At 36.8% G+C, this 14273-nt stretch overlaps 2 protein-coding genes across 8 annotated transcripts in view; both read right to left on the minus strand.

Moving 5' to 3' along the window:
- Positions 1-197: 197 nt before the first annotated feature.
- Positions 198-1710, minus strand: LOC105220564 (microfibril-associated glycoprotein 4-like). Its single transcript, XM_054226782.1, has 5 exons — positions 1550-1710; positions 1386-1480; positions 1222-1314; positions 574-1155; positions 198-509 (listed from the first exon to the last, which is right to left on the minus strand). Exons 1-5 carry the CDS (start codon positions 1643-1645, stop codon positions 371-373), a joined length of 1005 nt encoding a protein of 334 aa, XP_054082757.1. The 5' UTR covers positions 1646-1710; the 3' UTR covers positions 198-370.
- A 7533-nt stretch (positions 1711-9243) lies between these two features.
- Positions 9244-14273, minus strand: part of LOC105216647 (rap1 GTPase-activating protein 1) — a 205146-nt gene continuing 200116 nt past the window's right edge. For all 7 annotated transcript variants that reach the window (XM_054228116.1, XM_054228119.1, XM_054228117.1 and 4 more), the window contains 3 exons: positions 10471-12186; positions 9878-10390; positions 9244-9797 (listed from right to left, as the gene is read on the minus strand). In XM_054228116.1, coding sequence (XP_054084091.1) covers positions 9642-9797; positions 9878-10390; positions 10471-12186 — 2385 coding nt within the window. In that variant the 3' untranslated portion in view covers positions 9244-9641. The remainder of the gene's footprint in view (positions 9798-9877; positions 10391-10470; positions 12187-14273) is intronic.

The following is a 14273-nucleotide window of genomic DNA, read 5'->3' on the forward strand; positions in this document are numbered from 1 at the left end:
ATCCAGATATACACATGAGGAACTAAGGAACCGAAACGTTTAACCGACAAAATTGCTCCGAAGATTAGGACGACAGTAATTTCGTAATTAATAAAAGTGTAGATAACTGCGATACTTCGTTCTAGATATTGTAAAATGTTAAACTCCTACATATCCAGACTAGATCTCGACATAACAAATATACATACAACGACTCCTCGCTTGACACTAACCGCCTTTTTGCATTATATATTTAGTAAGTAATCCAAGTAACATATGTTAATGTTTGAAATATATATAAATATATTCTTAGATAGTACAGTATTTTGAATAAAAACAGGAAGTCAATAGATTTGCAAAATATTTAGTTTCATTTATCTGAAAATTTATTTCAGTAATAATACATTGGTCTTATCGCCATATGTACATATTTGAGCGAATAATAGTAACCACGCCAAGCTTCCCACACCACACCTTTGGCATACTGATCTTTTGGAAATTCTCCTCCAAAATATAGACCATTCAGGTTGCTGTAAATAATATTTAATTCTTTATGAGAACGACATAGAATAGGAAATATGTGTATATAATTACCTGGCATGACATGCGTTATACCACCAAGCTCCCGTATATTGCAACGCACAATTTCCACCGTCTTTATCATTATCATGATCTTTTGTGGTGAATTTTTGGCCGCGGTGCGTTGAGAACGAATCACCTGCTGTGCCTGAATATTTCCCAAGAATGCTCAACTCATATTTTTCCTGTGCATTGCCAATGGCGAAACTGTCATAGTTAGCAACACGTTTCTCATTTTGAAAATCCTCTAATAGAAACCAAAGCTCATGTGTTTGCGAATGAGTCAGCGCATGTATTTTATCCAAGCCGAGGAAGAAATTTGCATTCAAATCGCCGAAGCCGCGTTCATACTCAATCCAACCACGATAGAAATCGGTGTCGTTGCTTTGTCGACGTTGAATTATGGTCCATGGTTGGCCGCCAGCGGGATCTCGAAGGCAATACACTTGGAAAGCGTGATGTAGGAATTGTGGCAAGTGTATTTCATAAACGCCGCTCGCTGCAAATTTGCCGTTTGCCCGGCGCATAGCTTCAGTACAGGATGAGGGCTTCTTGGTTGCAGGGGACGCTGCTTCAAAATTTTTGCATTCTTCATTGCTTGAAATAAATATTCGCAATTTGTTCGATTATTGTAGAAATTTAGCAAAATTATTAACTGCCTACCACTTAGCTGTAGTTTTAGAATTAAATAACTCAAGATTCGTTTTGAAATCACGTAGAAGTTGCTCCTTCATTGCCATTAGTTCTTTTTGCATGCTTGGGAGTAATAGAAAAATATTGAAAGAAAATCTTTAAAGTCATTTTTTCTAGTCATATTCAGTGCCTACCGTAGATTATAATTTTCTAACTTGAGGCTCAGTTGCTCCACCTTGTTGACCGCGCTTTTCAATAAATCATCATCACAAAGATAGGTGAGAAATGGCTAAATGAATTGCAGAAAAAAATAAAATTTAATATAATTTTATATTAATTTATATAAAAAAGTAAATACCGCAACATTGGTGCTACTTTGGATGGGAGCCGAACAATTCACTGAATACAGAAGTTGTCCACACAAAATGAACAAAAATATCAAACGTTGTGCCATTCTCCACGATTTAAAGCAAACTAAATGCGAGATTGTTGACTGTATTGTAAGAACTCGAAGTCAAAGCTTGGGATAAACCAAAGGCTTAATTGCTTAATCATTATTATGTGGTGAATTTTTATCGGGATTTTTATGTTTTTTTTTTTATTATTTGAGAGAGTGAACATTGTATTAGCTCTGTAGTCGTGATTAATAAGCATGTAAACTTACGATGCCTGCAGAGTGGCAAGGCGAGTATAAAGCTTATTTCGACCGGCGCTGATAAATCTTATGTACCACAAGAGTAAATACGAGAATTATCGCTTTGCTATTTATTATACACGCGGATGTGTGCTTTTGCATTTTATTATTTGTTTAAAGATGTATATATTTTTAAATACAACTGAAAATTAATCGAGTCATATTATACATATTAGTTATATTATTGACTAGCAGACCTCTCCAGCTTCCATGGGTTTAAACAAACATTTAAAAAGTTATGTGGTTTCACACACTTATACACACTCTCCCATACATATATTTGCGTTTCTCCCGCTTCTTGCGTAGGTTCATTTTAAAAAAGTAAAATGCGGAAAATTCGAACATGAAATTATATTTTATTTGCAATGAGCTAAAACTTGATTACGACCTCTAGGCTTTGGTGTCCGTTGTCTTTTTCCCTGAATTTGAAGCACACAAGCGCGTACTTGGCAGGTTTTGAAATTTTGTTCAGCAAGCAACTGCGAGCGCTCGGTATTCGACTTTTTGGTACGCGATTGCGATGCAAAGAAAATGACTTGAAAGACGATTTTCAGTTTCAAATTCTCCATCACGTAGCCGTTTTGATACCCTCACCTTACCTTGTCCTTATTACACTGTTCTTAGTCAATGATATTATTTAATTTTGATGTTCAGCCTAATCTACTATTCTAAGGAGCTAAATTCTCGCCTCGCCTTAGACATCAATAAAAACCTACTATCTGGGTCGAATTGATTCTACCCAATTGTGCGCTAAGTTAAGTATTAATTTAGACCGAATGCCGGTAATTTCGGCGTTTTCGGTTATTATACATATCAATTCTGCTTTGATATTTAACGAAAGTCCAAACATTTTCAATAAAGTTTAGGTCGGAGCTCTGTGCTGGTCAACTTGATTTACTTCATTTAAAAGATTTGATGGTAACGATCCTTCATGATATGGAGCATTGTCGTATTCTAAAACCTTGTCAATAGTTGGAAAAGGCCGATTGACCTGTACAACGTCATGGCCATGTGAATTACAGCATATACGGATTGATTTAGTACCCCTAAATTAGTACCAAAACTCCAAAACAGAATTAAACAAAACGTCCACAAAAAATATCCTGTGCCTACCGACTCTGTTTAGCGCCTGAACTGCATGTGTCTTATTGTCACGTGGTGCAGGTGTTCATGTTCATCTCTTTTGATGTCCTGAGCAGTGTAGCATCACTGACTGTTCATGCAATATGCTGATTCGATGGTGCTGCAATATTATGAGAACTAATTGTAGGAGTTTATATGACAGTTCCAACTACATTATCTTCAAGTTATCACAGGTTTCAGTTCTCTTTAAATTATCTTTGCAATTATTCGTCTCTTTTTATACTCTCGCAACAAAAGTTGCTAAGAGAGTATTATAGTTTTGTTCACATAACGGTTGTTTGTAAGTCATAAAACTAAACGAGTTAGATATAGGGTTATATATATCAAAATGATCAGAGTCAAAATCCGAATGTCTGTATGTCCGTGCAACGGATAACTTGAGTAAAAATTGAGATATCTTGATTAAACTTGGAACACACGTTCCTTGGGACCGTGAGAGGGTTGCTTTCGAAAATGGGCAAAATCGGACTGCCACGCCCACAAAATGGCGAAAACCGAAAACACATAAAGTGTCATAACTAAGCCATAAATAAAGTTATAAAAGTAAAGTTTGGAATAGAGGATCGCACTAGGAAGGGGCATATTTGGATGTAATTTTTTTGGGAAAGTGGGCGTGGCCCCGACCTCAAATCGGTTATTTGTATATAACTCGCAAACCAATAAAGCTATATAAACCAAACTTTCTGCAGTCAGTTCTCTTACGTACCCCACCATACACCATGAAAATAGCTGAAACCGGATAATTACCACGCCCACCTCCCATACAAAGGTTAGATTGAAACTTACTAAAAGTGAGTTAATTCAGTAACGAAAAACGCCAGAAACACTAAATTTCACATAAGAAATGGCAGATGGAAGCCGCACTCAGATTTTTTTTACAAAATGGAAAATGGGCGTTGCATCGCCCTCTTATGGGTCAAAAACCATATCTCAGGAACTACTTGACCGATTTCAATGAAACTTGGTTTGTAATATTTTTCTAACATCCCAATGATATGTTGTGAATATAGGCCAATTCGCTTCACAACCACGCCTACTTCCTATATACCAGAACTTTGAAGACAATCTGAATCGTTTACTTTACAATATATAAAGAAAGTACTAGTGAAGATATCGGTGCAGAACTTTGCACAAATACTATGTTAATAGTGTGGCAGCCCCATTCTAAAAATTGCCGAAATCGGACCATAGGTTTTCAAGGCCCCATGTATCGAACATGAGGACCTCGGTGCTTCTAACCTAATATTATGGTTTCCAACTTTCAATGGACTTTATACAATATATATGACGAATATGTGGGTCAAATTGTGTAATATATTATATAAATAAAGTTAAATAAATAAATTACGAGAGTATAACATGTTCGGTTACACCCGAACTTAGCCCTTCCTTACTTGTTCATTATGATTTAATTACTCTGTTGAGTCGGATGAGGAATTATTTGTTATCATATTTGAGTTGATACTTATGTATTTTGTTGTATGTGATTGTAAATACCTGAACTTGAGTGAAGAATGTTGTTTTTGGGTTAAATTTCCGTCATGTCAACTAAAAAAACATTTCATTTAAAAAAAAAAAAGTATGAACTAAATGTTTTTTTAATTTGTTAGTAGCTTTTTATTAGCCCAACATTTAGTGTTCAGGTTTATTTTTCAACGATTTTCATTTTCAAGATAATTGCAAAAAAACAAGCCATTCACAAGGGACAAAAAATGGAAGTCGTTTTTCCAGACAACGATTCAACCGCCGATTTTAGCGAATTGTGAGGCAATGTTCAAATGTTTTTGATTGTAGAACATTGTGCATGGATGCCTTTACAATTGGTATGAATTTCTCCCAAAAATAATTTATTGAACATTTTTTTCCATCATAATATTTATGTTAAGAGAGCAAAAACTTGCAATCGGATACTTTATTACGCATTTGATTTTGCTCTTTGTAATCTTATAAAGGTTTTACACTGAGCAAAAGTTAATACAAAATGCAGTAGAAATATCGAAATGAAAAAAGTAGCTCCTATGCCACTTTCATATATCTCGTAATTGGTTATGAATTCATTTAACTTTAATTTAATATAAATAGATTTAGTTTCTCCAGGCATTACAAAATTTGGGTGTTAGTCTCATATCTAAATCTCACTTTATAGCCTAAATATTTATTTTCAAATGAACCGCTCTACAACTAATACTGAGTTATGGTAGTTAATAATTATAACATAATTTTATTATTTATACTCCTATATATCCAGTACTCACCTGTTCATGTGCAGCTTAAATCCAAAGCGGGCATATGGGGTGTAGGGAAAAGTCTAAACCAATGTCTTCCATTTTTGCACCAAATTATAAAATACCTACTTCATGTCATCAGGTCCCTCATGCATTTATTGCGTATATGTTAATCATAGTATGGTCTGAACCGACATCTATTGATTGATACTAATTTGTCATCCATTTCAAGGTTCACTACTTTTTTAAAGAAAAAAACACAGAAAATTTCAATTTAATGAGGAACGTTTACAAGCATACGAAAGAACATTATTCGTCATCTCTTTTTTTAAGATTATCTCTTGTTGATCACGTCTACGTCACAGATGGTCCATCCGTTGAGTCCAACTTTCGATGACTCGTGATGTCTCGCATTAGAGCTGGATTGTCCGCATAGACTATAGACTTTACATATTCCCACAGGAAAAAGTCTAACGGTGTGATATCACTCGATCGTGGTAGACAATCGACCGGACCAAAATGTGAAATTATCTGCTCACCGAAGTGTTGTCTCAATAAATTCATTGATTGATGTGATGTGTGGTCTGTGTGTCTTGTTGTTGGATGTCGCCAAGATCATGAACTTCAATTTCAGGCATCAAATAGTCGTTTATCATAGAGTGATAATGGTCGCCATTGACGGTTACGTTTTCACCGGCATTATTTTTGAAGAAATATAGACCGATGATTCCACCGGCCCAAAACATACCAAGCCGTTGTTTTTTTTTTGATGAAATGACAGCTCTTGAATTTCTTCAGGTTGCTCTTCGTCGCAAATGCGGCAATTTTGCTTATTTACATACCGATGGAACCAGAAATGGACCACATCACTGAACAGAATTCGTCGGATCTTCGTATAACCTGAGCCCATAGAGCGAAGCGATGTCGCTTGGGATGTTCGAACGGCTTCAGTTCTCGCACAAGCTGTATTGTGTACGCTTTCAATTTAAGATGTCGACGTAAAATGTGCCAAGTCGTTCCATACGTCAGTCCGGGTTGCTGCGAACGGCGCCGACATTTTCTTCATTGGGTGCTGGACGTGGCCTATTAGGTCGAATATTATCCAATAATTAACTGGATAACCCATTACTTGTATATATCCATCGTCTCATCTACATGAACAGAAACAGGTCGATAATCCTAATTGAAGCTCAAAGTAACTAAATTACAGCTAGAGAGACTAGAAAAGCGGCATTACCTTCAATTTCAATGGTTTCTCTACAAGGCCACTTAATCTCGGCATGGTATCGTATTGATCGTTTGACAGTTTGCCAGAAAATTTCAAGATTTCGTGAGGGCATGATGGAAAAATTGGAAATAAACGTTCGACAATTCATTTCGATTAGGAAGTAGTTTAGGTTGAGAATACCTTTGAAATGAGATCCGATTATGCGCCATTTTTTGTGACTGAATTTTGGCTGAGTGTTCGAGATACTATTAAAAAAACATTGTCAATGTTCGGCATTGTTTAGGAAGCGATCTAGAACGGCGAACTGTATATGAAGGGGTTAGGGGTACAGAGACACGAAATAATTAGAATTTTCAGTAACTTTTTTTTGCTATTAAATAATGTTATTTTACAAAAGTAATAATATGGCGTTATTATGCAATGTTTTGACTTAAAGTCACGGAAATTTGAAAAAAAATGCATAATTTCCAAAGTTATAGTATAAAAAAGGTCCTTGCGGTGACAATCATAAGTCCTTGGAGATTCATCTAAAATCAATCGGATGAAGGAAAAAATAGTTTTATAAATAGATAATCCTGGGTCTGATCGAAGCTTTTTTTTCAAAAATTAACAAAATGGCGGTCTGAGGAAATTTTTTTCTGGATTTTCGTGAAAAAAGCAACAGTTAATTGGTCTTAAAAAATCGAAATCTTTGAAGAAAAAGCCTGAGTTTATTATGTATTCTAAAAGCTGTAGAAATTTCATTAAAATCTACCGAACGGTTTTCGAGTTACAGTTGTCACCAGTTCAAAAAAACATAGTTTTGAGAAGAAAGCATTTAAAGTTTCACACTAGCGTGTTGGAGTGCCCGAGCGCTCGTTGTTATTTGTCGCATAACTCTAAAGGCAATTATCGCATAAACTTCAAATTTTCTGAGTATATTTTTAAGATATTACACTTAATGAAAATGTAAAAAAAATTGACCTCACTACCCCTAACTCCTTAAAAACAACGACTTACCCTTTCGAAAATAACAACCCATTTCTATTTTTTTTTTTTTCAATAATAATAGTTCATTTATTCATAGTATAATAATTTCATGTATTTATGTAAGTGCTGAATGTTATTCAATGCTCAGAAGTACATTTGTAGATTTGTTTTTTTTTTTATTTTTAAATATTTTATTTTATTTTTTAATATTCTGTGGATTATGATTTGCTACACCTCAGTTGTAGTAGTTGGCGTGTATATGTTTGTACAACGCACAAATCTACACATACATACATAGGTGTGATAACATAGCTTTGTCGCGACTTTTAGCGCATTTCATAATTATTTTTTTCTTTTTTTGTAAATCCTCACTGACTTCATTAACAAAACACATAATCATTTTTTTTTCACTTTGTATATATGTATATTTTAATATTTCTTCACAAAAAAAATTAAAAAAAATGTTTTAACAAAACCAAAAGAGCAAAAACTGTTATATACTACACACACACACACACATAAATATATGCATGTATATGTGTATATATACTTATGTATAGAGTATGTATAGCTATGTTGCCATACTAATATGCTTGTGTATGTGTTTAGGTAAATTTTAATTATTTTACATACACGTGTATATATGTATGTAGTTACTATGTAAATGTTTAACTTGAACGTGAGTAATTTCTTTATTATTATGCTACAGAATTACTAATTTATTTTTGTTTTGTTTTTTTTTTTGTTTTCGTTTCACTAGCAGCTGTATGTATGCATGTATTTCAACTTTTTGCTACAACAACAAATGTTTGTGACTCAAATTTGTATATGTGCTAATTGCATATTTAAAACAAAAAAAAAAAAAGAATTTATGAACATAAAAATTTTTCTCTTTACTTTTTTTTCGCTAACAGCCACTACTACTACTGCTTTATTGTTGTTATTTTAACAATTTAACAACTTTCCAGTAATATGCTACAACTATAGCTTGGCAAAGCCTGTGCTTGTACTAACTTATTTGTAGAATTACAAAAACGAAAAAATAATAATATTAATAATATGTATATATATATATATGTATGTATGTATGTATGTATGTTTATATAAATAAAATATATTTACAACGCCAAATTATATGCTATAGCAATTAACTTTACAGTGGCGCACAAACTAGTGTGCTAAAGCAGTGTAACTTAAACGTATCTGTGTATCTGTATGTACTCGTAATAGTAATCGCTTGTTAATTGTTAAACTTAATAATTCAATGCTTATATGTGTTTATATATGTATGTAAAAAAAATTAACTTAAATTTATTAACTTAGAGCTACTATATTTTGTAGTGAAACAGTGAAAACGTTCATTGGTATAAATCATTGCTTGCACGCCTTTTTTATTTTCGTATGCTTTTTTTGTTTTTTTTTTTGTTTTTGTAAAAATTCAATTATTTAGCTTGTTTGTTGCATAAGTATTTTTGTAACATATTTCAAAAAAATTAAATAAAAAAAACGGAAATTTACAGTTAAAAAAATTAATATGATTTCATTGCATTAATTGACCAAAATCGTAAATCGTACAGAGTTCAGTTGAATAAATTTCGTTTGCAGCACAAAATGATGCAGCTGGCTAAAAATGAAACGATTTGTTTGTTTACCTGTACGTCGCGCATGCCACTACATACATACATGCAACGCAACGTGCAACATATAAATATATGTGTTGTATAGTATATCTACTGTTATGCTTGAGTTTACATGAGATTTTTTGCTTTTTTGCATTTTACTACATTTAAATAGTTTTTGTTTTTGTGTTTTTGCTTTTAATTAAATACTTAGATTAAATTTTTGGTGTAACTTTTTGTGTTTGTTTGTGTTGCATTAAACCATTTCTCGTTGCTCGTCTCGCAATCAACTACTTCCACCATTTCCGCGCACGCTCGCCACAACTAGTTATAATACAGTTTTTTTGTTATTTTTTTTTTTTTTTTTAATTTTTTTCAAGAGCCAAGCTCTTCGACGCCACAATACGCCCCACACGAGTGTTTGACACGGCACAAAAGGTGCTCCCCCCGCATTTCCGTTTGCTTGCACCATATGATGGCGGAATTTGCTTAGCAAATACACGCTTACAATAATAACTACACACACACACGCACGCGCACACTATCCGCCGCTAACTGCACCTCCTACTCCATTAGATTGGTGAGATGGATAGTGGCGCTGTGGCGGAATCGGGCATATACTCTTTCAGCAGATCGCGCAAACGCAGTATCTCCTTGCCGGCGGCCGCTAAATCGCCCTGCAGCGAAAGTTCGCGTTCACGCAAGCGTTTAATATCGCGCTGACATGTCTGCAATGAAGCGAAACAAAAAAAACAACAACAAATTAATAAACTGTTTATTGCGCGCAATCAGTGCATTTGCAACTTACCACATTCTGTCGCAGCAGATCCAATTTGTCGCACTTGAGTCGTGTGACCTCCTGTCGCAAATTCTCCACCATCACCATTGTTTCGTTGCTCGGCGATGAGCCCATTAAACTTTGCGAGCCATCCAGGCATAGCGCACAGGCGGCTTTCGTCGACGACATAGCCTCGGCGGAGGACATCGACTCTAGACCGGTATCGCTGTCGATGTACACAGCACCACCGTCTATGTGACCCATCATCGGGTCGAGATCTACGCTATTCAAGCTCGAGTCATCGCTAGTTTCGGACATTGTGGCAACGCCGGCGCCACCACCACCACCATTGATGGCTGCCGCGGAGTTATTGCCGTTCTGCATGTCCTTGACTGTGGCAGCGCCGCCCATATTTGCATTGTTGTTGTTTATGGTGTTGCTGCTACTGAGCGGACCGCGTGAAGTGATGTCCGGCGATGAGGAGTTGGAGTCATTTGATGATTTTGATTTCGAGGAAGATTTCGAAGCGGTGCGACTGCAGGCCTATATAAATAAAGCGAGAGAGAGCGAAAGAGAGTTAGCTTTGTTGTTGCATTTCAATAAGTATGCAGGCAAATACTTACATTCAAATTCGGCGTCTCCGTTAGACTGTTGTCCTTCTTCGATGTCGTCGATGAAGCGGATGAATTCATTTTCGTTGAAACGCTGAATTTCTCAACACTGGGCGCCATATTGCCAGTATCAACGCTCTGTGAGCGTACGCGCGAAATGAGCGCTTTCTTTACAGTGTCAATGAAACGCGAACCCGCTGTGCTATTCTCTGACTTTGGTGTTTCCGGTGTGGGGCTGACAGTGACGCCATTCGTGAAATCTGTACCCAAGAAGTCGCGCGTTTTCTCCTTCAATTCCTCGACTAGACTCTGTAAGAGCGAGGTGCGCGTACGCAATTCCAGTTGCGCGAATTTCTCCGCCTTATAGCAGGCATTCTCGGCATTGATCAGTTTGGTCAGTATGAACTCTTTGAAGTCTTGGCCTTTGCGAAACACTGCTGGATTGGGTAGTGTCGGTCCGAAGAACGGTACATCGTCGCGTGCTGTCACGCTGACCTTGTAGCGTGTATTCGGCGTATTTGGTTCGAGCGGTTGTACCACGATGAAAGCGTGTAGAAAATGGCTGGCTATCATGTCGGGTGAGAATGGTGTATTCGATTCCTGGAATACGATTGCGACAATATCATTGCCGATATGTCGTTTGCGTTGCAACTGTTGTGGATCGCCCTCCGTGTAGGGTAGCATTGTCGAGACGTGAAACATGATTTCGCGTTCCTTGAAGACCTCATAGATGGCGGTGTCACCGGTGTGTCCATTCTGTATATCCAGACCACCGCGATAACCCTTGTGATCCTTCAATTTTATACGCTGTCCCAAAACATCGAGGAATTCCTCGAATGCGGGCGATGAATTATTGTTGCTAAAGAGTTCCTCCTCTGTGGTTTGTCCATATCTTTGGTATAGCACACCGAATTTGAAATTCGACACCAACACATGCTCATCATAGGCGGCAATCAATTGTGAGGCCTTCGAGCACAGCATCGGTACAAAGTGATCCACCGTTATTTGCTCATTCAACAGTCGCACAATTTTGCCAGGTGTCGGATTGGGTGCCATACACGACATTGGTATGAGCTCATGCATCGTACCGGTACGCAGACGCAACAATATGCGTGCATGTTCTTGATTTGCCACATTCTCCGTCTTAATGGATATCAAGATCGGTCCAAATACCTCATCTTGACCCACCAGATTCGAATGTTCGCGCGCCGCATAGAAGCGACGATAACACTTGGCCGTATCGTCTGTCTCGAATTTGGCCATCCACGTGGTTTGTGGCAACATCGGATTGCCACGCGCATCAAACGAGCACTCATGTTCGGTGCCATCCACCCAGTAGCCGCCATTCTGTGGTAGTATAATCATGGGATATGGTGCGGTCTTGGCGAGCGCATCCTCCAACAGGCGTTGTGAGGCAGGTATGGTGGACACAATCGACGACTGTGATGTCTGTGACGATACCGACGATTGTGACTGATAATGCTGGCCATTAGAGAGTAATTGATTGGCAACGCCAACAACACCATTTCCAGTGCCCGAAACGCCGCCACCAATGCCACTTAGTTGTGGTGAAGCGGGTGTGGAATTCGCTGCTGTTGTAGACATTGAGTGTCGCAGTGTAGAGCGCGAGCCGGAGTGCTGTAGTCCATTGTGGTGGGTGAAGTTGCCAGATTGTGTGCTCTCATGCGGATGTGGTACACGTTCGTCATTCGAGTTGCGATGGTGCGTCTGCAAGTAAGAAGGAAATGGAAACATGTTAATATTATTTATATTTTTTTATGCTAAAATTTAATAGTTTTCTGATATTAATACAAAAGCTTTCGGGACAAGGTGAAAGATCTAACAATTCCGGGATAATTATTGGCATTTCGTGAATCTTCAAATACTAATATTTAAATAGCATAATGTTATATTGGCATTCAATTAGCGGTCTGAAAGTCCCTCAAAGCTTTCAAAAGCAAGTGAAAGCTCAGAGCGTTTTTTTTTTGTTATTGGGACTTGACTTTGATCGCTGATTTCGTACAATTTATAGTACTAATAGCTTACATTTAGCTGTTCGCTCTATAAAGGCTTTCAAGGAAAGGTGAAAGCTCTGTGCGTTTTTTATGCTTGGGCATCTTGAATCTCTGATTTGGTGATTTTATGGTATGATTAATAGATGGCTGTTATTTTGACATTCATTTCTCTATCCGCGCTATAAAAGCTTTCGAGAATAGGTGAAAGCTCTTAGCGAGTGTAAGCATTGTTTGGGCTTTCTCCAGCTCCGTAAATCACACATTTATTTAACATATAATATAAGCCCTATGCAATATGCACTCGCCAGTTGTCGCACAAAGCTCAGTTTGCTGGCTCCAAAGTGGAACTAGGGCAATGCCAAAGTTTGCTTGCGACCCATGTAAAGCTGATTACGTGGCGCTTGAGCCAATGTAACGTTTACAGGCACACGTATAGCACAAGAAAAAGCACAGGAAGTGCAATGCTTTGCAACCGTGCAAATGGCGCTTTGAGTTGTGTAGGAAGGTTTGAGTTGACTATGGCAGGCCAACGCTGCGGGCCGCAGACATAAAGGCAACATTATTCGATTGCCATGGCATATATATCACTACATATGTATATACGAAGTCATCGGTGTATATACGCGTCGGCGCTTGATAGCGGCACAGTCGTTGAAACGTAACGTGGCAAGGGAAGCGTCCACACGAATACATTGGCTGGGCCATTTATCATTTCCAACCAGCCCGTTTGCATATTTTAAAATATATATGTAAAGCATGCTTGTAAATAGCGAATTTACATTGCTTGCCGCAGCGGGCGCGTTGCATGCCGCAACCAAGAAGACAGCAGTCGGCAATATGCGGAAAGCCATAAAGGCATAGGTGGGTAAATTATGCATTGATGAGGAGCAAACGCATTTAGCAACCGTGCTAGTGATAGTTGGTGGCACTGGCAGCCAACCGATGTACGATTGCACTTTTAAGCGATATGAAATGGCAGACTTTCTTATAAGCTGTTTTGTGTAACAATAATGTAGAAAATGGCGACACACACAGCAGCGTATTTGTTGAGGTTAATGATTATTGTTATTATTAAATATGAATATATGTATGTAGGCAACATTAGGGTGTTGCTTAATAAATCCGATTTGTTCTATTCGGCCTTAATACAGTCAATAGCGTTTGAATAATCAAAACGACTGCTTAAATCGTGAGAAATAACTGCAATATCACAAACGTATTTTAAATAATAAATAAAATAAAAAATAAAAATTTTTTTATAATTTAAATAAGAAAAAAATATAATTTCGCCTTCTGTTTCTAGTGAACTTTGAACTCTAACTCTAGCTGACAACCTTTAAGCTTCCACGATTGTAACTGAAATTTCTGTTTTAACTCTTATTAATACTCCGATAAGTGTTTTTGTTTGGAAAACTTAATTAAAATTAACCCACCACTATTAAGAACAACCCTAATATACACATAAGAGTATGACAACAATAATGGCGGCTTGGTTAACTGCAAACGGAAGAAAGGCTTATAAAATGCCAACATTTAACTGAAATTAAATTACAACAACAACAAAAACATAATGAAAAGTGAAACAACAACAACAAAATAAAAATAAATTAAATTTAAATTTAAAAAATTAACAAAAATTTAAATTTAAATAAAAATAATTAGAAAAACAATGCTAAGTGCGCCTATATGCATAAATACATATAAAAAATAAAAAAAAGCTTAAATCGATTTAAGACACTTTTTAAAGTGAATTGTCGCAACTTGTCTATATATTTGGCATTCTGGTTAAGAAAACTCTTC

The sequence above is a fragment of the Zeugodacus cucurbitae genome, chromosome 3 (genome assembly GCF_028554725.1).
Source record: "Zeugodacus cucurbitae isolate PBARC_wt_2022May chromosome 3, idZeuCucr1.2, whole genome shotgun sequence".
Classification (NCBI taxonomy): domain Eukaryota; kingdom Metazoa; phylum Arthropoda; class Insecta; order Diptera; family Tephritidae; genus Zeugodacus; species Zeugodacus cucurbitae.

What these genes read in the sequence shown, in the direction of transcription:
- LOC105220564 (XM_054226782.1), bottom strand. Translation starts at nt 1,645, where the DNA reads ATGGCACAACGTTTGATATTTTTGTTCATTTTGTGTGGACAACTTCTG. An exon ending in AAAGTAGCACCAATGTTGCG is followed by an intron (nt 1,481 to 1,549) that starts GTATTTACTTTT and finishes CAATTCATTTAG; the next exon opens with CCATTTCTCACCTATCTTTG. An exon ending in TATAACGCATGTCATGCCAG is followed by an intron (nt 510 to 573) that starts GTAATTATATAC and finishes TATTATTTACAG; the next exon opens with CAACCTGAATGGTCTATATT.